General features: G+C 48.6%; 1 protein-coding gene across 1 annotated transcript in view; it reads left to right on the forward strand.

Moving 5' to 3' along the window:
* The first annotated feature begins 7034 nt into the window (after positions 1 to 7034).
* The window catches only part of ADAP1 (ArfGAP with dual PH domains 1), a 274571-nt gene continuing 258354 nt past the window's right edge, over positions 7035 to 23251 (forward strand). The window contains 1 exon segment of the mRNA XM_040356762.1: positions 7035 to 7366. Within this exon segment, the coding sequence (XP_040212696.1) occupies positions 7282 to 7366 (85 nt within the window). The 5' untranslated portion in view covers positions 7035 to 7281.

Genomic DNA, 23251 nt, shown 5'->3' on the forward strand with positions numbered 1-23251 from the left:
GAGGATAGCCGATCAGCGCCATCTCCTCACAGGGGACAGCTAGGTATGTAATCAGGGCACTGATCATCAGTGCCCTGATTACAATTTGTATACCCAAATTTTACACTTTTATCTACAGGTAAGCCTATAATAAGGTTTACCTGTAGGTAAAATTAATATCTCCTTATACCTGAACGGTTTAGGAGATATTCCCTATGCATGCAGCCGCTGACGTCAGCAGTGTATGTGCTCTGAATGCCCCCGCTTAAGGTCCGGCAGCGTTGCCACACCTTTCCGGGAAGAAAACTCCCGCGTGCATGCGCTGGAGTGACGTCATCGCTGCTCCAGGCCACTCACAGCGCCGGAAGACACGCCAAGGGCAAGATGTCTGCTCCCTCGGTGTGGACTGGGCTCCGATACGGTGGTTTTGTTCTGAGGTAAGTATTTCAAAAATAACTAGTATACGCTGCATAATAGCTCATTATGCCTTTGCCTTGCAGGTTTTTTTTCCTGTTTTTTTCTCTGTGCGGGTTTACTACCACTTTAAGTGCCCACCAGTGCCAGCAATGATTGCCCACCACTGCCAGCAATCAGTGCCAACCAGTGCCCACAATTGCCACCAATCTGTGCCCAAAAGTGACAGCAATCAGTGCCCACAAGTTATGCCATTCAGTGCTGGCTATTAGTGCTGCCCATCACTTAGGGTGACCACGTGTCCCGGATTGCCCCAGACAGTCCCGCATTTTGCAGGTCTGTCCCGGGCACCTTCATTCCAGGACAATACAGTGTCCCAGAATGCAACTTACACAGCCCCCCCCCCCCGGGGGGACAATCTGATGCCCCCAAAAAAGGTCGCCATATCACCCCTTTACTCACTGACAGTACTTGTTCTGGCTGGGAAAGGCTGGAGGAGCACAATCCCCGCCCCCTGCTTGTGATTGGAGGAATCATAAATCTTGCCTCTTGTGTCTAATCACTGTGCTGTGATTCGTTACAGAACAAGCTGATTTTTTGGAAGTGGAGGGGGGGGGGGGGGTGTCCCTGAATTGTAGTTTGGAAATGTGGTCACCCTACCATCACTGCTGCCCATCAATGCTCATCACTGAGCATTGATGGGCAAAAAGTGCCAGCAATCAGTGCCCACAAGCGATGCCAGTCAGTGCTACCCATCAATGCCCATCAGTGCCGCCTATCCATGCCCACCAGTGCCGCCTATCTGTGCCCAGTGCCACCCATCAGTGCTCATCAGTGTCACATATCAGTGCCCATAAGTGCAGCATATTTGTGCCTCCTCATCAGTGCCGCCTCATCAGTGCCCATAAGTGCCGCCTATCAGTGCCACCTCATCAGCGCCCATCAGTAAAGGAAAAAAATTATTTATTTGCAAAATTTACTGACAGAAACTTAAAAAAACTTAAAAAAAAAATGTTGGTCTTTTTTTTGGAAAAAAATAAAAAACCTAGGAGTGATTAAATACTACCAAAAGAAAGCTCTATTTGTGTGAAGAAAATTATAAAAATGTCACATGGTTACAGTGTAGCATGACCGCGCAATTGTTAATCAAAGTGTTACAGCGCTGAAAACAATATATATATCTATTTTTTAAGTCAGCAGCTAGAAACACTGTAGCTGCTGACTTTTAATAAGGACACTTACCTGTCCTAGGCGCCTGCGATGTCGGCCCCCCGACGTCGATCCCTCGATCCTGGCAGGCCCCGACGCCGCCATCCTCACTATGGGAAACAGGCAGTGGAGCCTTGCGGCTTCACTGCCCGTTTCCTACTGTGCATTCGCGAGTCTCGCAGCGCTTTGTGAATGGGCGGCTGCTTTCTGGGATACACACAGTTCCCAGAAGGCAGCGCGCCACATTCCCCAGAAGACACCCCGAGGAGGACAAGGAAGAAGACCTGCCGCGGACTAGGAAGAGGCAGATTAGGAAGATCTGCATAGCAACCTCAATTTCTGGTAAGTAAAACATTTTTTTTTTTTAGGGTGGACCTCCACTTTAAGTGCCCTGTATTGAGGTGGTTAAGAGGGCGTGGCAGGCGGCGCGTCCTATTATTATACGATTAGATAAGTCTGCTAACAGGTGTCACTTGTTTCCATCTCCAAAAGTTGGAAGGTATGGACGTGACAACCACTCACGAGCCTGCCCGACAACAAACTATCATTTCTTTGGGTGGCTATATCATTTTTTTAGGTGGAAATGTTTGGTGTTTACATCAGCGCAGAAATCAGAAGAGTTTGGTAATGGAAGGCAATGCACATCCATTTTTCAAGCATACAGGCTCTATCGTTTTTATTTTCCATTGTAAAAGCAGAGTTCTTCTTTAAAGCGGGGGTTCACCAAAAAAATTTTTTTAACATTACATCTAGCATACTAAGGACATTTACTTTCGGCGGGTCATTTTTTTTTTCTCCGTACATACCTTTATATTCTGATTTTGTCCAGGGTTTCCGGGTTCCGATGACTGCGGGACTGGGCGTTCCTATCCTTCGGTTAGATGATTGACGGCTTGTGAAACAGGTCCCCTGTCGCACAACGCGCATCACCAGATTTCCGGAAATCGCAAGTTGCGAGTCGGCACTATACGGCGCCTGCACAGTCAGCTCTACATGGCGGGCGCCGTATAGTGCTGACTCGCAGCTCGGCTATTTCCGGAAATCTGGTGACGCGCGTTGTGCGACAGGGGACCTGTTTCACAAGCCGTCAATCATCTAACCGAAGGATAGGAACGCCCAGTCCCGCAGTCATCAGAACCCTGAGGCAGGGATAGGAACGCTCAGTCCCGCAGTCATCAGAACCCTGAGGCAGGCATAGGAACGCCCAGTCTCGCAATCATCAGAACCCTGAGGCAGGGATAGGAACGCCCAGTCCCGGAGTCATCAGAACCCTGAGGCAGGGATAGGAACGCCCAGTCCCGCAGTCATCAGAACCCTGAGGCAGGGATAGGAACGCCCAGTCCCGGAGTCATCAGAACCCTGAGGCAGGGATAGGAACGCCCAGTCCCGCAGTCATCAGAGCCCTGAGGCAGGGATAGGAACGCCCAGTCCCGCAGTCATCAGAACCCTGAGGCAGGGATAGGAACGCCCAGTCCCGCAGTCATCAGGACCCTGAGGCAGGGATAGGAACGCCCAGTCCCGCAGTCATCAGAACCCTGAGGCAGGGATAGGAACGCCCAGTCCCGCAGTCATCAGAACCCTGAGGCAGGGATAGGAACGCCCAGTCCCGGAGTCATCAGAACCCTGAGGCAGGGATAGGAACGCCCTGTCCCGGAGTCATCAGAACCCTGAGGCAGGGATAGGAATGCCCAGTCCCGCAGTCATCAGAACCCTGAGGCAGGGATAGGAATGCCCAGTCCTGCAGTCATCAGAACCCTGAGGCAGGGATAGGAACGCCCAGTCCCGCAGTCATCAGAACCCTGAGGCAGGGATAGGAACGCCCAGTCCCGAAGTCATCAGAACCCTGAGGCAGGGATAGGAACGCCCAGTCCCGCAGTCATCAGAACCCTGCGGCAGGGATAGGAACGCCCAGTCCCGAAGTCATCAGAACCCTGAGGCAGGGATAGGAACGCCCAGTCCCGAAGTCATCAGAACCCTGAGGCACGGATAGTAACGCCCAGTCCCGCAGTCATCAGAACCCTGAGGCAGGGATAAGAACGGCCAGTCCCGGAGTCATCAGAACCCTGAGGCAGGGATAGGAACGCCCAGTCCCGCAGTCATCAGAACCCTGAGGCAGGGATAGGAACGCCCAGTCCCGCAGTCATCAGAACCCTGAGGCAGGGATAGGAACGCCCAGTCCCGCAGTCATCAGAACCCTGAGGCAGGGATAGGAACGCCCAGTCCCGCAGTCATCAGAACCATGAGGCAGGGATAGGAACGCCCAGTCCCGCAGTCATCAGAACCCTGGGGCAGGGATAGGAACGCCCAGTCCCGCAGTCATCAGAACCCTGAGGCAGGGATAGGAACGCCCAGTCCCGCAGTCATCAGAACCCTGAGGCAGGGATAGGAACGCCCAGTCCCGCAGTCATCAGAACCCTGAGGCAGGGATAGGAACGCCCAGTCCCGCAGTCATCGGAACCCTGAGGCAGGGATAGGAACGCCCAGTCCCGCAGTCATCGGAACCCTGAGGCAGGGATAGGAACGCCCAGTCCCGCAGTCATCGGAACCCTGAGGCAGGGATAGGAACGCCCAGTCCCGCAGTCATCGGAACCCTGAGGCAGGGATAGGAACGCCCAGTCCCGCAGTCATCGGAACCCTGAGGCAGGGATAGGAACGCCCAGTCCCGGAGTCATCGGAACCCTGAGGCAGGGATAGGAACGCCCAGTCCCGGAGTCATCGGAACCCTGAGGCAGGGATAGGAACGCCCAGTCCCGCAGTCATCGGAACCCTGAGGCAGGGATAGGAACGCCCAGTCCCGGAGTCATCAGAACCCTGAGGCAGGGATAGGAACGCCCAGTCCCGCAGTCATCAGAACCCTGAGGCAGGGATAGATACGCCCAGTCCCGCAGTCATCAGAACCCTGAGGCAGGGATAGGAACGCCCAGTCCCGCAGTCATCGGAACCCTGAGGCAGGGATAGGAACGTCCAGTCCCGGAGTCATCGGAACCCTGAGGCAGGGATAGGAACGCCCAGTCCCGGAGTCATCAGAACCCTGAGGCAGGGATAGGAACGCCCAGTCCCGCAGTCATCAGAACCCTGAGGCAGGAAAAGGAACGCCCAGTCCCAGGGTCATCAGAACCCTGAGGCAGGGATAGGAACGCCCAGTCCCGCAGTCATCAGAATCCTGAGGCAGGTAGAGGAACGCCCAGTCCCGCAGTCATCAGAACCCTGAGGCAGGGATAGGAACGCCCAGTCCCGCAGTCATCAGAACCCTGAGGCAGGGATAGGAACGTCCAGTCCCGCAGTCATCAGAACCCTGAGGCAGGGATAGGAACGCCCAGTCCCGGAGTCATCAGAACCCTGAGGCAGGGATAGGAACGCCCAGTCCCGCAGTCATTAGAACCCTGAGGCAGGGATAGGAACGCCCAGTCCCGCAGTCATCAGAACCCTGAGGCAGGGATAGGAACGCCCAGTCCCGGAGTCATCAGAACCCTGAGGCAATGATAGGAACGCCCAGTCCCGGAGTCATCAGAACCCTGAGGCAGGGATAGGAACGCCCAGTCCCGCAGTCATCAGAACCCTGAGGCAATGATAGGAACGCCCAGTCCCGGAGTCATCAGAACCCTGAGGCAGGGATAGGAACGCCCAGTCCCGCAGTCATCAGAACCCTGAGGCAGGGATAGGAACGCCCAGTCCCGCAGTCATCAGAACCCTGAGGCAGGGATAGGAACGCCCAGTCCCGGAGTTATCAGAACCCTGAGGCAGGGATAGGAACGCCCAGTCCCGGAGTCATCAGAACCCCGAGGCAGGGATAGGAACGCCCAGTCCCGGAGTCATCAGAACCCTGAGGCAGGGATAGGAACGCCCAGTCCCGCAGTCATCAGAACCCTGAGGCAGGGATAGGAACGCCCAGTCCCGCAGTCATCAGAACCCTGAGGCAATGATAGGAACGCCCAGTCCCGGAGTCATCAGAACCCTGAGGCAGGGATAGGAACGCCCAGTCCCGCAGTCATCAGAACCCTGAGGCAGGGATAGGAACGCCCAGTCCCGCAGTCATCAGAACCCTGAGGCAGGGATAGGAACGCCCAGTCCCGGAGTTATCAGAACCCTGAGGCAGGGATAGGAACGCCCAGTCCCGGAGTCATCAGAACCCCGAGGCAGGGATAGGAACGCCCAGTCCCGGAGTCATCAGAACCCTGAGGCAGGGATAGGAACGCCCAGTCCCGCAGTCATCAGAACCCTGAGGCAGGGATAGGAACGCCCAGTCCCGCAGTCATCAGAATGTGGAAAAATCTGAATATAAAGGTATGTACGGAGAAAAAAAAAAATGACCTGCCGAAAGTAAATGTCCTTAGTATGCTGGCTCTAATGTTAGAAATTCGTTTTTAGGGTGAACCCCCGCTTTAATAAAATTTTAGGGCCAGATTCAGGTAGAATTACGTTACGCTGCGGAGGTGTAACGTATCCCATTTACGTTACACCGCCGCAGGTTTACAGCGTAAGTGCCTGATTCACAAAGCAGTTACCTGTAAACTTGCGGCGGTGTAACGTAAATCCGCTCGGCGCAAGCCCGCCTAATTTAAATGGGGCGGGCACCATTTAAATTAGGCGCGTTCCCGCGCCGAGCGTACTGCGCATGCTCCGTCCGTCAAATTACCCGACGTGCATTGCGCTAAATGACGTTGCAAGGACGTCATTGGTTTCGACGTTAACGTAAATGGCGTCCAGCTCCATTCACGGACGACTTACGCAAACGACGTGATATTTAAAATTTCGACGCAGGGGCGACGGCCATACTTAACATTGTTAGACCACCTAGGAGGCAGCCTTAACTTTACGACGCGTATCGCTACGGAAACGACGTAAATTTACATCGACGGGCAAAGCGGACGTTCGTGAATCGCCGTAACTAGTCATTTGCATATTCTACGCCGACCGCAATGGCCTCGCCACCTAGCGGCCGGCCTAGAATTGCAGCCTAAGATCCGACAGTGTAACACAGTTACACCTGTCGGATCTTAGGGCTATCTATGCGTAACTGATTCTATGAATCAGTCGCATAGATACGACAATCGTATCTCAGAGATACGACGGCGTATCAGGAGATACGCCGTCGTATCTATTTTATGAATCTGGCCCTTAGGATTTATTTTTCAGTTTACATTGGACAAATAAATAAAATAAACAATCTTGCTGCACCTGTTTTTATTGTTTGTTCTTTATCCTCATGCAATAACTTGACTTCAAAATATTTTTGCCAGAGGAGGAAGGGAACTCCCAGTGATCTGACACCCTGTCACTGGGGGCGTCTGGGAAGTCCCCGCTCCTTATAAGGGAATAACAATGATGTCAACGAGCTCCTGACAGCTGCCTGGGAGTCCGGCGCCTGCACTACCCCAAAGCGGACAGCGGGCGGCGCCCGTGAGCAGCACATCGGCACATTACTTTCTTAATATTTGGAGGAATGCGGAACCAGAATAAGTCATTGGTTTGCAACAAGAAAAAAAAATGCCGAGTCCAGTTTGAATGGGAGAGAAAGGAGGAGCGGAGTGTGGAGAGGAGCAGAAGAGTGCTGTACAGACGGAGGAGCAGGCACCTGCAGCCATGAGGAGCACGTGAATCCCCCCTGCTGGCTCCCTGTGTGAGAGAGAGAGAGAGAGGAGGAGATAACAGGAAGATAAAAGGACACGGCTCTACACCATGGCGGAAGAAAGGAACAAGAGAGCCCTGCTGGAGCTGGCCCAGAAACCTGGCAATACTGTGTGTGCGGACTGTGGAGCTCCAGGTAAGACCCTCACCTTCTCCATTGTCTGACTGGGCTCCCCCTCAGATACCAGCCAATCACAGCATTCAGTCATCTCCCCACACCTGCACTTGGAGAATGCTAGCTGGTGTGTGATTGGCTGATCAGGGGACCCTGCTATAGTTGGTAACATGTTCATTGAATTCCCAGGGACACTTTGCAGGTGAGGGTGGCAGATCAGCACTTTCTTATTGGGCTGCAAAATAAAACAAAGCTAACAATACCTGTAATCTAATATCATCATCATACAGTGTCATCCAATAGGAGAAGAACTTGGGCTCTGGGAATGAGACTCAAGGGTTAAATGATCCTTGGTCTAGGGATGCAGGGATACTTACCTTGTCCATCCCGGGGGTAGGTCCGGCACTAACGCCTCACCTAAAGGATTCTTTATGTCTGCCATCAACTATGACTAGAAGGACCAGCCTGACTTCACATTGAATGTGTCTTTATATTACACAGCATTTTAGCTTGCACATGATTGGATGATCAAGTCAGCAGAGCTTCCCCTCATATCTGCAGCGACTGCACTTGGTAAAGATTGTACAATTCAGTTGTGTATGGCCAGTCTAAGGTGCTCTCCGCCGCGGTTGCAGGCTTGCCTCCTCATATGCCGTGTAGGGTTAAAGGGCACTTTCATGGGGAAAAAATTGCAAACTAATAATAATAATAATATAGCGTATACAATTGAATTGGTACACAAGTCATCTTGTAATTGAATGTTATCAAAAATGACCTTTTGCTTTTCAATCTGCAGCTTCAGTTTACTTTCTTTAAAATGTAATCTGGAGATTCCTCCCACATATGTCATTTCCTGCTTGTGCGATTGGCTCATCCATTTCCCCAGAAGTCTGTAGTAAGATACATGTCAGATTTCAGGCATTCCCTAAAATAAAAAAAATAATTAGCCCTGGTTCACGTTGGTGCATTTTTGACATGTCAAATCCGCAGCAATTGCCGGTATTGTGTTGAGAAATGCCCAGTCGAATAATGCCCGTCCGTTACTGCGCAGGCGTGGCGCCGAAAGTGTCCGAACGTCGTGATTTAGAATCAGCTGTACACGGCACCTGCGCACAAGCCACACGCTTCCGATGCTCATGCAACTCTGCAAGGGGCGGATGTATTCATGATGGGCGTGTGTGTGTGTGTGTGAGGGGCGGATGTATTCATGATGGGCGTGTGTGAGGGGCGGTTGTATTCATGATGGGCGTGGGTGTGAGGGACGGATGTATTCATGATGGGCTTGTGTGTGTGAGGGGACGGATGTATTCATGATGGGCGTGTGTGTGTGAGGGGACGGATGTATTCATGATGGGCGTGTGTGAGTGACGGATTTATTCATGATGGGCGTGTGTGAGGGATGGGCGTGTGTGTGAGGGGCGGATGTATTCATGATGGGCATGTGTGAGGGATGGATGTATTCATGATGGGCGTGTGTGTGAGGGACGGATGTATTCATGATGGGCGTGTGTGAGGGACAGATGTATTCATGATGGGCGTGTGTGAGGGACGGATGTATTCATAATGGGTGTGTGTGAGGGGCGGATTTATTCATGATGGGCGTGTGTGAGAGGCGGATTTATTCATGATGGGCGTGTGTGTGAGGGGCGGATGTATTCATGATGGGCGTGTGTGAGGGGCGGATGTATTCATGATGGGCGTGTGTGAGGGATGGGCGTGTGTGTGAGGGGCGGATGTATTCATGATGGGCGTGTGTGAGGGGCGGATGTATTCATGATGGGCGTGTGTGAGGGATGGGCGTGTGTGTGAGGGGCGGATGTATTCATAATGGGTGTGTGTGAGGGGCGGATGTATTCATGATGGGCGTGTGTGAGGGATGGGCGTGTGTGTGAGGGGCGGATGTATTCATAATGGGTGTGTGTGAGGGGCGGATGTATTCATGATGGGCGTGTGTGAGGGATGGGCGTGTGTGTGAGGGGCGGATGTATTCATGATGGGCGTATGTGAGGGGCAACACGTGTAGGAAGAACAGCAGACCTATAGGGGAGATGTGTTTTGTCACAAATTCCGCCCCCATCTTAACAGCACTGGCCATCATTACAAAATACGCCCCCTTCTGTTGCCATTCGCCCCTCACACACGCCCCTTAATGAACAAGTCCGCCCCTTGCAGACTTGCACGAGCATCGGAAACGTTTTCCAATGTTCGGCGGCTCCGTACTATGCAAGCTTTGCTTTTGCGCAGTACATGGTGGGCATTATTCGATAGGGGGCATTTCTCGTCAGAACATCGGAAATGGCACCATCCTAATCGGTGTGATGCTGCATTTGCGGCGCCGCACCAATTTCAAAAGGTCGTTTCTGTACTCCTTTTTGCGATTTCAGGTTGCAATTTTCATTGACATCTGTGCACAAACCCGCACAGATGTCTGTGAAATTGCCGTTGAAATCGGGACTGACACCCGGGAGTGAAATCGGCTTCATTCCCGTAGCTCAGTGTGAACCAGGGCTTATGGTGAGATAATCACATCTAAAGGAATGCAGACTCTGCCACTTTCCTCATTAGAGCCCTGCAAGTGCAGCTGCTGATTGTTAGTGATATTAAAGGCTTTTTTCTTTCTTTAAATAACAAACATGTTTTACTTACCTGCTCTGTGCAGTGGCTTTGCTCAGCGTAGCCCCGATCCTCCTAATTTTCTTGGGTCCCCCGCTGGTGCTCTTAGACCCTCCCTCCTGCCCCTAGAGCAAGCAGCTTGCAATGGGGCACTCAAGCAGGCTTGTTCCTGAGCCAGGGCTCTGTGTATCCATTCACACACACACAGCTGTAAATCGGCCTTGCCCCCCCCCTCTCCTCATTGGCCCACTGGCTGGGATTCACAGCTGTCTCAGCCAATGAGGGAGAGTCCCCAGAGAGCCGAGGTTCTTGTGCACATCACTGGCTCGAGATGGGGCTCAGGTAAGTATTTGGTGGATACTCATCTCAGCAAATGTTTTTTTTTATTTTTTTTTATGTATCACGGTTTTGAGCGCTTATCACTTTTTATTGCATTTATATTTTGTGTACTTTGAACACTATTAGATACTGCTGCTTAGAACGCCACTTTTTAATCATTTATTTTAACACTGGTTTACTCACAGTAGGGCAGAAGTTTTCACTTATGTCAGGTATTTGGGGGGGGGGGGCTGCTGCACAGAAGAGGTGTATTACCTTTACGCAAAAAAGTAAAAACTCTGGAGTCTTTAGACCCACTTTAATGATAAAATCAGTCCCATTAGATCCGCTCTACACATGGACAAAGACAAACAAACACTCTATGCATTAAGATAAAAATCCTGTGTGTAGCAGCCCCAGCACCCCCTAATCCCCTTGTACTTAAGTCCCCTCTCTGTCCTGCGATGTCCACAAGTCCCTCGGCCGTCTGGGACTCTCCTTCTAATTGGCTAAGACACAGTAGCGGCGCCATGGCTGTCAAAGACAGTTAGCCTATCAGGAGAAAGAGGCGGTGTGGCCAATCAGCAGCTCAGTGTCTGTACCTCGGCTAGGGTGCCCCCATAGCAATGCTTGCTGTGGGGGCACTCGACAGGAGGGAGGGGCTAGGAGTCAGTATCTACTGACATACAAAGTGCAGCTTGACCCCACCCCTCCCTCCCTTGTCACTGGATTTGATTGATTTTATAGAAAATATATCATTTAGTATGTAAAGTGTTAATTCAATACTGGGAAATTTTAGAAATGCAAATAGAAAATGTGATATTACATTAAAGTAAATTCACAAAAAAACAAAAAATGTGTTGATTATCTCGTGGCCCAGCCACTTATTATTTTACAACTATAATAATTGAAACATTTAACAATGATCTGACGGTTCCAGCTCAGGCATGCTGGTTGTCAGTGAGCCCGCACCTGCTGGCATTTTACCAACCGATGACTCATCCCTTCCCGGCACTTTCACCTGTCAGCCGGAGAAATTCCTGGCTTACAGGTGAATGTAAGCAGAGGAGCAAGGACAGCATTTAGAAAAAGAAAATGATGTGGAGGCTCTTCCACAATCCATACTAAGCCTTTGGGACTGGTATGTTTTTTAAGGGGGACCCAATGGCAAAAGAATAATGGCATGAGGCCCCCCCCCCCAATTTCATATTAGACCATTATCCAAGCATGCAGCCCAGTAAAGAGGGAGAACAAGCCCCCCCCCCCCCCCGAACCATACATTCTCACAATAGGGGTGTTTGTAACTTGCCAGGGTGGGATTCTCCCTGGCACAGAGCAATGTCCCCATGTTAATGAGGACAAGGCTCTCACCCCCCCCCCCCCAACCATTACCCAGTGGGATACTATTGGATTCTGGAAGCCCCCTTCAGCAATACACCCCCCCCCCCCCGATATAGTACCCCTACTAATTTACTGAAAAGTGGTCTCCGCCACTAAAGTAAATGACATCTCTGAGTCCCCATTTGATTAGTTTAGCCGCGGGGACCAATAGATGAAATCTGATCCTGGCTTTTTCCCTCACACAGAATGACATCTCTGGGTCCCCCGCTGTTAAAGTAAACAAAGGGATGGGGTCACCTGTGTGATGTCATTGGTCTAATATGGATATGTCCCTTGTTAAGGAAACGTGGCTTGGTATGTATGGTTCAGGAAGGGGGGGGGGGGTGCGCACACTGGTCCTCCCTCCTGGCCTGCCAGTCTGTATGCTCAGATAGGGGTCTGGCATGGAATTTGGGGGGTACCTCATACCACTTTTATTTTTGTGTGTTTTTTTTTTTTTTTTTGGATTTGGGTCCCCTTGAAACTCATTTAAATATTGTCTCCACCCCTATGTTTACATCCACCTGTCAGACGGGAATTCTGAGAGGAGCGCCAGCTCCCTGACAACCATCATCTTTTATCTGGAACTGTCACATTTAGGATTGATAGGAATACTGTCACCACGTGTTTCACTTCCCACTGCAGCTGGAGATCCGGTCTGCAGTAAAATAAGGTATAAAACATGCCTTAAAGTGAATGTAAACCCGATTCATGAAATTTGAGCTGGGCACTTATCTGCAGTGTTTTCTTATCTCTCTTCAAAGCACTATGTCCTGTGGCTTTCTCCTGCTCTGTTCTTCTGTTATCAGCCTGATAATTTCGGACATCAACTGTGATAAAACTAGGCTGAACTTTATATCGGGTTGGGTGCTATAAAAAGATTAGCAGAGAGGTGGTCTATTCACAGCACAGCTCTGCATTGTTTCTTCCTTTTCTGCCTATGTGGAGAGGGGGGTGTGTGCCTTTCCCAATCGGCTGTCTAACAGTGTATGGCAAGAAGCCACACCAACGGGTGCACGTTCTAAATCTAAACAGTACATTACATGTAAAACCTATGTAGGGAGATTTGTTTCATCCCTGTGTATCACCTGAGACTGTTCACTTCATTAGGGATATGTGAGGGTTTAAATACGGCAAAAAAAACAAAAACAACATACGTGGGAATTAGTGCATGTTTTTAGTAAACTTCATGCTTCTGAGATAAATAACACATTTAGTTATTTTAAGGCAAAGATTCATTCAGTATATATTGCTTACAGATTTTGACCCCTCTGTGTCTAAAACCATGGACAGCTCCAGAGATCAAAGTAATCCAGGAATAGATCTTTAGAAGATAAGGGACGGCTCTCCGATATGCCTTTTAACTTTTTAATTTCCTTATTTTTTTTTTTATATTCTTAGAATCACTGCTGTTCACTATGATCAAGACTCTTCTCTTACAGTATATTAATAAATAGCAGGTAATTGGCAATGTTTGATGAGCTTTCAGATTCATTTAGCACAGGTGTTTTATAGTGAATCTAGCATGAAGGAGACGTAAATGATCTCATACCAGTCAAAGAAGCCTCATTGAATAGAGTTCTTGTTCAGAAAGTGATATTTTAGTAATTGGTGGAGTCTGACTTATTATAAGTTTTGGGCATGCCAACAGTGTGTGTTCAAGTACTCCTCTGTAGCACTCGGATGTGCGCTGAAAAAAAATAATATTAAAAGCCAGCTGCTACAAATACTGGAGCTGCTGACTTTTAATATCAGGACACTTACCTGTCCTGGAGTCCAGCACCGTCCGCAGCAGAGGACGAGCGATCGCTCGTCACTCTGCTGCCCCCACCATCCTCGGTGAGGGAACCAGGAAGTGAAACGCTCCGGCTTCACTGCCCGGTTCCCTACGGCGCATACGCGAGTCACGCTACGCCTGCCGTTTGGCTCCCGCTGTGTACTGGGAGCCGAGTGTTCCCAGAACATGGCGGGGGGGGGGGGGATTCTGTGACGTCATGCCCGCAGTCTGCCCGAGACTGTGTGGCCGGAAGTGGGTGCAAATACCTGTCTTTAGACAAGTAATCTGCACCCCCCTCCCCCCTGAAAGGTGTCAAATGTGACACTGGAGAGGGGAGGGTTCCGATCAGCGGGAGTTCCACTTTAGGGTGGAGCTCCGCTTTAACAACATAAAATAGTAACAAATCTAAGGGCTCTTTCACACGGAGCGGACCGTTTCCGGGTCCGCTCCGTGTGTCTCCGTCGGCTCAGCGGGGATTCCCGCTCAGCTGTCGGCGGATAGGGCGGTCCCCGCACACAGTGCAGGGACCGCCCTGTCTCTGCTCCGCTGTCCCCTATGGGGAACCTGATGCAGATGGACCGTCTGTCCGTCTGCATCAGTTCCGCTCTGCCGAACGGAAGAAAAATAGGGTTTCTTCCGTTCGGAAAAGCGGATCCCGACTGACGCGGACGCTAGCGGATGCTCCATCCGCTAACGGACGCGTTCCCATAGGGATTCATTACAAGTCCGTTAACGGACTTGTAATGAGCGGACGAACGGTCCGCTAGTGTGAAAGGGCCCTAACTGATAGAATGGGAGCCGTCTTATTGGCCACAGCTGGTGTGTAGACTGCAGGAACGTGCCATACTGTGGGGGGAGGGTTCCGATCAGCGGGAGTTCCACTTTAGGTTGGAGCTCCGCTTTAATAAAATGTGCATTTTTTTTTTTTTGCATTGAAGCCTGCAAACATTGCAGCCATGTTCAGTGCATCATAGGGGTGTAACGGATCGTCACCGATCCGTGATCCGAACGGGCCACCCCGTTCGGATCGGCACACCCCGCGATCCGCGGAGCGCTCCGGAGCCTAGGCCTAGGAAAGTCCCCGGCTTCGGCCTAGCTCCGGAGCGGAGGCCAGTCTGCTTGCCAGAGCCCAGCGTGACACGCCTCCCCGCCTCCCCGGGGAGGCGTGTCACGCTGTGCACTGGGCTCTAGCAAGCTGAATGGGAATGTTAGCAGTGAAGCACTGGTGTGAGAGGAGGGGGGGAAAGGGGGAAAAAAGAGCACAATAGCAATTCACAGGGGTGGATTAAAGAGGAAGCAGGTGAGGCTGTTTGGGACTTAAAGTACAATCTTGATGTTTTTACAGCAAAAAAAATATATATATATATATATATATATATATATATATATATATATATATATTTTTTGCTGTAAAAACATCAAGATTGTACTTTAAGTCCCAAACAGCCTCACCTGCTTCCTCTTTAATCCACCCCTGTGAATTGCTATTGTGCTCTTTTTTCGGATCAGCAAAAAAAAAAAAAAGGTTCCTTTTTTTAATTGGTCCAAAAAAAAAAATATATTATTTTATTATTTATATATATATATATATATAAATATAAATTTTTTTTTTTTTTTGGACCAATGAAAAAACGGACCCTTTTTTTTTTTTTTTTTGCTGATCCGAAAATGATCCGATCCGTGACTCCTGATCCGAGGATCGATCCGATCCGTGAGTTTTTTGATCCGTTGCGCATCATAAGTGCAATGCCTAGGCTCCTGCGGACTCCAAGTCCATATGGAAACTCTGACTTTCTGTTATGTGCTGGAGGAAGTAATCCGTAGACTACAAATGCCATCACAATTGTGCAAAACATTTCTCTTGGCGCTCTACCTGCTCTTGGGCATCCCAATTGCTAGACTGGCTTTCTTTATCTGAAAAAGTGCGTAATAAGTCAAATGAGCATCTACTGGTGTGTATTCAAGTAAATAAGCCAGCCTTACCAACTAAAATATGCAAACCAAATACACAAGGCTTAAATGGAAAATTGGCAAATAATAAAAAAAAAGTAATATACAGTAAATACCTTGGTTTGCAAGTATAATTTGTTCCAGAAGCATGCTTGTGATGCAAAGCACTCTTATATCAAAGCAAAGTTTCCCATAAGAAATAATGGCAACTCAGATAATTCGTTCCACAACCATTTATCCATATCAATGTTCTCAAAATATGAGCAAAAGCTCATATTGGTACCATAGTGGGAATATTGTACTGTACCTCTGTGTTAACCACTTACGGACCCCTCACTGTATATATACGTCCTCTTTTTAAACATGGATATCTCAGTAACGGCAGCAGCTGCTGCCACAACTGAGTTATCCATGTTTTCAGCTGGCGGCCGTGTAAACGATAACGGCGGTCTCCGCGGCGGATTCGCCGTTATCGGTGGCGGGAGAGGGCCCCCCCCGCCGCTTTTCCGCGCCCTCCGCCGCTTACCGGAGCCGTCGGTAGCGGCGGAGGAGATCCGATGCTGCCGCCTGGAGAGTGAGGACTTGAGTGAGGGCAAGATGGCCCCCACCCGTCCTCATAGCTCTGCTGGGCGGAAGTGACGTCAAAACGTCAGTCCCGCCCAGCCTCTTAAAGAGACAATTTTTTTTCTGTCATTTTTTTAAATGACAAATTTTGGTTTTTTTTTTTTTTTTTTTGTAAAAAATAATAAAATCAATAAAATTAAATTAAGAAAACAAAAAAAAATTTTTTTTTTAAAGCGCCCCGTCCTGACGAGCTCGCGCGCAGAAGCGAACGCATACGCGAGTAGCGCCCGCATATGAAAACGGTGTTCAAATCACACAAGTGAGGTATCGCCGCGATCGTTAGAGCGAGAGCAATAATTATAGCCCTAGAGCTACTCTGTAGCTCAAAAAATGCAACTTATAGAATTTTTTAAACGTCGCCTATCTAGATTTTTAAGGGTAAAAGTTTGACGCCATGCCACGAGCGGGCGCAATTTTAAAGCGTGACATGTTGGGTATCATTTTACTCGGTGTAACATTATCTTTCACAATATATAAAAAAATTGGGCCAAATTTATTGTTGTCTTATTTTTTAATTAAAAAAAGTGATTTTTTTCCAAAAAAAGTGCGCTTGTAAGACTGCTGCGCAAATACGGTGTGACAAAAAGTATTGCAATGACCGCCATTTTATTCTCTAGGGTGTTAGAAAAAAAAATATATAATGTTTGGGGGTTTTAAGTAATTTTCTAGCAGAAAAAAATGTTTTAGTCTTGCAAACACCAAATCTGAAAAACACCTGAGGTCTTTAAGTGGTTAAGGAGTCTGGAACTCATCCATGTAAAGCCACTGTGTATATTACAGTAAAGCCGCTGGTGTACACTATATAGCGCTATATGTTGGCAGAGGTTCAGGGGCGATGGTGGTTCTCTGCGCTTTCTGGAGAACTCGGAGACACTCTGGAACTGCTGACATCACTTCCGGGTGCTCACCACCCAGTTAGGACTGTCTCTGGGTGTCTCCGAAAGCTTTACTGAACGTATAAATACATGAACAAGCTCATATACCAAGGCAAAAAAAATGTTCCTCGTATATCGCATTACTTGTAAACCAAGATATTACTGTATAGCGTATACAATTGCAACACAAGTCATATTGTAATTGGATGTTATTAAAAATTACGTTTTGCTCTTCAATCTGCAACTTCCGTTTTACATCCATTTTCCCACAGAAATGCAGTGCTGTCTGTTTTTTTCTCATCTGTCAACAGAACGGACAAAACAATTGACCCGTGTGAAAGGGACCTAACTGCTTATAAAGTGTAAGATGGAGTTCAGCTTTATTTTCTTGTACAAGTCCATAGAAATCTGCTAGTCTAACGCTACCCTTCCCCTAGACAATGCTGCTATCCAAAGATGTCTACTTTACTACGTCACCTAGAATGCAGACACCCAGGAAGTGTATTACTGGCCAGATTACAGGGTGAAATAAATAATAATAAAAACAAATGAATCCTGACACCACATTATTGTTTAAAAAAAATATGTAAACCAATACCTTGTATAAACTACCTATCCAGTTTAAAATAGAAATGCAAGGAGCTGCGGTGGCTCAACGCGATTGGCACTGCGCTGACAAGCCATTCACCTCTGCAGCTAGGGGTTTGGATCCCGGTCTCAGCTACATGTGACTTGAGTTTGGTGGTCTCAGCCCGGCTCCCGGTGGGTGTGCTATGCAAGGTAAGCCTGCACTTAGTACGCCCACCCCCCTCCCACAAAAACCACCACACTTACACGCACTCGAAATTGGGTTAACATGCACGCACTTTGACCACGCGGTCTCTAAAAAGAGAGGCGAAGGACTAACGGGGCTGGTTGAGCGGGCTAGATCCTCTCACTCCCTTATAGGGAGTCCCTCTGCCCCGTTGGGCTTCAAAGCAGAGCAGGTAGGGTGGGCTGTGTGGGAGGACCCCCTCACATACACACCCGGGGCATGGAGAAAGGTAGCAGATTGCCTCTGGGGGAGGCCTGCCTACTCCTAACTCCTGCAGTCCGGCTCTTCTCTCGAGTACACGCACAAAATACACTTTAAAAAAAATATATATAAAAAAGCAAGACGAAACTTATACGTGAACACCCCAGATGATGCACGAGGCTGCGAAACACGTCAGATACCCCACTGCTGCCGCTTTTTATCTGATCAGCGCTTATTTCATCATATAATGTAAGTGTTCCTACCTACAGTACATTAAATGTATTTCATAATACAGTATTACACTATGTGCCCTTCTTCTTTTTTCTCTTCTGGTTACTCTTCGTTTGGCCTTGCTTTTTGACCTCTGGTGGGTCACTCCATATAAGATTCTACCATCTATCCATTTTGGTTAATACTACTTGGAGTTTCGGAGGTTGTTTGAGAGCTGCAGCATTGATTTGGTCCTACAAGATTCACATCATGTTTGACCCTTTCGAACGTATGTTCCTCAGGGTTCAATCTTTCCGGTAAGCCTCTCTCCAGATGGTGACGGCTTCTTCTTTCCTTGGTTTTCACGTTTGGAATAAGAGAGCACCATCACGACACTCATTATTTATTGGACTACCCTCTTCACAGAGACTGTTTTTGCAAGTATTCATTGACACATGCATTCACAGATATATGTGTATATTTAGTTTAATTCAGTGTATTTATTATTGGTTGCACTTTTTAGCGCTACATTTATGTGTTTTGTTTGTTCTTTTACCACTTGTCTATTGGTTTTGTAGCTGCTCACTATTTACATACAGCGCGGAATTACTTTGCTTTTTGTGTCGAAACTTATACGTGAAAATGTATATCATTCTAATTTTATTTATTTTTTTAATAAGTGATCACATGACTTTTGTTCTTGGTTGCATAAGGGGTTTGAAGAGTTGGTGGTCGAGACCCCTTCTGGCGATTGGGGGGGGGGTGGCAACAGCAGCTTGAACGGAGCACAGGCGCAATCCAGTATAAAATGCAAAGACAAAAGTACACTGCGCCAAGCTGGGCAGGGGGTGTGTCGGCAAAAGGCACAGGGAGAGCAAAACACTGATGCAGGGAATGCATTAAAGTAAAAAATCTTTAGGCTTTAGAACCACTTTAAAGAGGAGGTCCGGGGGAAAAAAAATTAAAAGCCAGCAGCTACACATACTGCAGCTGCTGGCTTTTAATAAATGGACACTTGCCTGTCCTGCTGTCCCTCGATGTCGGCAGTAGGGTTCCTGGCGTGAAGCCGAAAGGCTACACTGCCGCCGTCATTGCGGGTAAGGGAACCTGGCAGTGTAGCCTTTCGTCTTCACGCTGGGAACCCTACTGCGCATGCGCGAGGCCCCGCTCCCCTCACTTCTATTAGCCTGGCGGCCAGAGGAGGAGAAGGGAGCCCGCTGTGACTTCACGGCTGCGGCTGGACACCCAGAAGTGGGAAAGGATATTTGTCCAAGACCGGTATCCTGTCCCCCCTCCCCCCGAAAGGTGCCAATCGTGGCACCGGAGGGGGGGAGGAATCCGATGAGCGGAAGTTCCACTTTAGGGTGGGGCTCAGCTTTAACCTGTCAATAGTCCTAACAGTGAGACTGCTGTGGTAATACTATTGACGGACTGTATCATATATGTTGTTTTTGATTTTTGTCTATACTTCAGTTTTTAATGACAACCCAGTGACTGACCCCAAGCTCCACCCTGGGACTTAGGGGTGGGGAAGATTGCATTGGGAGCATTTGCTGAGATGGTTGCATTAGTTGGCTGTTATTTTGTAAAAGTGTTAGATGACCTGGGATGTTGATTTCCAAAACTGGGCAGCACAGACAAATGTGGTATGATTGAAAGAGGAAACGCTGTGCAAGAAGCCCGAGCCGTCACACTTCCTAGACTGTGTGCAAGTTGGTGAGTGTTAACCCAGGGAAGATGAGTAGATAATATATCCTTGCTTGCACCCTGTGACTTAAAGGGGTGGTTCACCCTAAAAACTAAATTTTCTTATTCCACTGCCCCCCCACATTACAATCCGATTAAGGCTCTTATTATTTTTTTCATGCTGTACATACCTTAGTACAGCATATTCACCCGTGCATCCGGGTTGCGAGTCCCGCGGGAGTGGGCGTTCCTCACATGCCGGTGATTGAAGTTTTGCCCAAAAACGAGCTCCCCCCCCCCCGTCGCGTAAGCCGCGTCACGGTTGGCGAAAGGAGCCGAACGGCGAGTCGGCGCTATACTGTGCATGCGCATCGCCGTTCGGCTCCTTTCGCCAATCGTGACGCGGCTTACGCGACGGGGGGGGAGCTCGTTTTTGGGCAAAATGTCAATCACACACATGTGAGGAACGCTCACTCCCGCGGGACTCGCAACCCGGATGCACGGGTGAATATGCTGTACTAAGGTATGTACAGCATGAAAAAAATAATAAGAGCCTTAATCGGATTGTAATGTGGGGGGCAGTGGAATAAGAAAATGTAGTTTTTAGGGTGAACCACCGCTTTAACATTTACCATAGACAGACATAAAGGCCTCATCCAACTGCCTTGGAGGTAGGTGTCAGATCAACTTGGTCAAAGTAAGCACACATGTTTATCTCACATGTAAGGCCAGCTTGAGAATTATGCCAGACAGGTGCTTTTTGCTCAAGGCTACGTGTACAATATTTTGTTTGTTTTTGTTGGGCGTAACATCGCAGCATGTGAGTCTGTCAATACGCTTTCATGAAAATGTGCTGACATCACTTTTTCCTGTGTCATATACCTGTCAGTCGTGGAGAAGGCCACAGACACAGTAAGCCTCTCGCTGAAAGCAATTGGAGACAACTAGTTATTATGTGTCTGGGCTGGCAGATCAGCTAATTTTAAGATTAAGTTAGAAATCCTCTTTAAAGTGCATTTCCACCTTTGCAGGTAAATTGGAATAATACATACTTTATACTTGTCCACATTACCATAGCATATCATTAAAAATTGCTGCTTTTCTGGAGACTCATTTATGAGGAGACTGGGAGCTTAGTTTACCATAATTAACCCTGTCTGTACTGTGCTGGCAGAACTCATTATCAATTGTAAGCTTGATTGAACATTGTCTGTCCTAACAAAGGGTTATGCTAGGTCAGGGGTTGACAAATTTGCTTGGAATCTAGGAGCCAGCTAAAAAAAGTTAGGAGCCAGAAAACGCGCCCCGTCCCGACGAGCTTGCGCACAGAAGCGAACACATACGTGAGCAGCACCCGCATATGTAAACGGTGTTCAAACCACACATGTGAGGTATCGCCGCGATTTGTAGAGCGAGAGCAATAATTCTAGCCCTAGACCTCCTCTGTAACTCAAAACATGCAACCTGTAGAATTTCTTAAACGTCGCCTATGGAGATTTTAAAGGGTAAAAGTTTGTCGCCATTCCACGAGTGGACGTAATTTTGAAGCGTGACATGTTAGGTATCAATTTACTCGGCGTAACATTATCTTTTATAATATTAAAAAAAATGGGGATAACTTCACTGTTGTCTTATTTTTTAATTTAAAAAAGTAATTTTTTTTTCCCCAAAAAGTGCGCTTGTAAGACCGCTGCGCAAATACGGCGTGACAGAAAGTATTGCAACAATCGCCATTTTATTCTCTAGGGTGTTAGGATGAAAAATATATATAATGTTTGGGGGTTCTAATTAGAGGGAAGAAGATGGCAGTGAAAATGGCAGAAAAATTACATTAGAATTGCTGTTTAACTTGTAATGCTTAACTTGTAATACCAACGGCCTCCACCAGATGGCGCCAGCTCACACATCTGGTGGTAATAACTTGTAATACCAACGGCCACCACCAGATGGCGCCAGCTCACACATCTGGTGGTAATAACTTGTAATACCAACGGCCACCACCAGATGGTGCCAGCTCACACATCTGGTGGTAATAACTTGTCATACCAACGGCCACCACCAGATGGCGCCAGCTTACACATCTGGTGGTAATAACTTGTAATACCAACGGCTCACCACCAGATGGCGCCCCCCCTTCCAAGCCAAGTCGCCAGGACCCTATTTCTAGTTGCCATGGCGACCTGGCGACCAGGATTTGTCGAGCCCTGTGCTAGGTTTCTTGCATTGTATGTTAATGAAAAGGTAGCTCGGCCATGCACAGCAGGCAGGGAAAGCTGTCCTCACTGGGAGAAGACAGTGATTATCACTAGCGGCTAGCGATCAATTACAAGAGAATCCAGCAGGCTAATTGTACCCAAGTTAATCGATCGACCAACTTGGTATATTCAGCCTGCCCATTACAGTTAAAATCTCGGCCAGTTCCTGCTGAATCGGCTATGATTTGAACCATGTATGGCCGGCCTTCGCCTTTCTGTTGGGTGTGATATGGGGGTTACTTAACTCAGTGGTACATGCCTTTCAGTCCACAGCAGGCTGAAATGTAGTTAAGGGCTTGACAGCCGACTTTTATTAAACAAAATTAATGTGCAGATCACAGAAACACATTTTTGCCACATTTTCACTTACAAAACGGGTAACGAAAATGCCAAGCCCCTTAGCTTTCTCTTCAGCAGCTCCTCTGCTCTGGTCAGGATCCTTCATACCCAGCTCTCCTAGCTCACTCATGCCCCTTTCACACTCATACGACTTGTCCCACAGTTTGTGATGGCAAATTAGCATGACAAGTCGTTTCCCATGATTTCCAATGACAACCATTCATATTAGTACGACTTCAAAGTAGTCCCTGCACTACTGGTCCGATTTTTTTGATGCAACTTACACAGGCATTCCCTGAAATCGCGGTAAATTTGTGCGACTTTGAAGTCGCAGTAGTGTGAAAAAGGGGCCTCAGCCTTTAGTTAAAACAGCCACCTGCATGCACTCTCACTTCCTGGCCTCTCAATAGGGGATCTCCTAGTACCCCAGGGTCTATCCCTCCCTAGTCAAGTCAGCTCTCCCAGTCCTCCAGACTCACTCAGCTGTCCCGACTCTCCCAGTCCTGTGGGTGGAGAATCTCTCCAACATTAAGTGGATCACCTCTCTTTATGGGATTATGCCTGTCTCCTGATGGAAGCACTGCACTATGGTCAGGTCCTTGCTTCTAACGAGTGTACACCTTCACACTCACACAGCCTGCGGGTCTCCAGTAAGGATGAGCTCCGGCGTGTTCGCATAGAACACGTGCAGAGCCCGCCAGGAAGTCGGCACCGCCCTGCACTAATCACAGCCAGGCAGACATTTCCCGATCTCTGCAGCCGAGCATCGGACAATGTCTCGCTGCCTGTGATTAGCGCAGCGCGGGTGCCAACTTCCTGGCGGGCTCTGCACGTGTTCTATGCGAACACGACGGAGCTCATCCT

This window comes from Rana temporaria, chromosome 6 (assembly GCF_905171775.1).
Source record: "Rana temporaria chromosome 6, aRanTem1.1, whole genome shotgun sequence".
Lineage (NCBI taxonomy): Eukaryota > Metazoa > Chordata > Amphibia > Anura > Ranidae > Rana > Rana temporaria.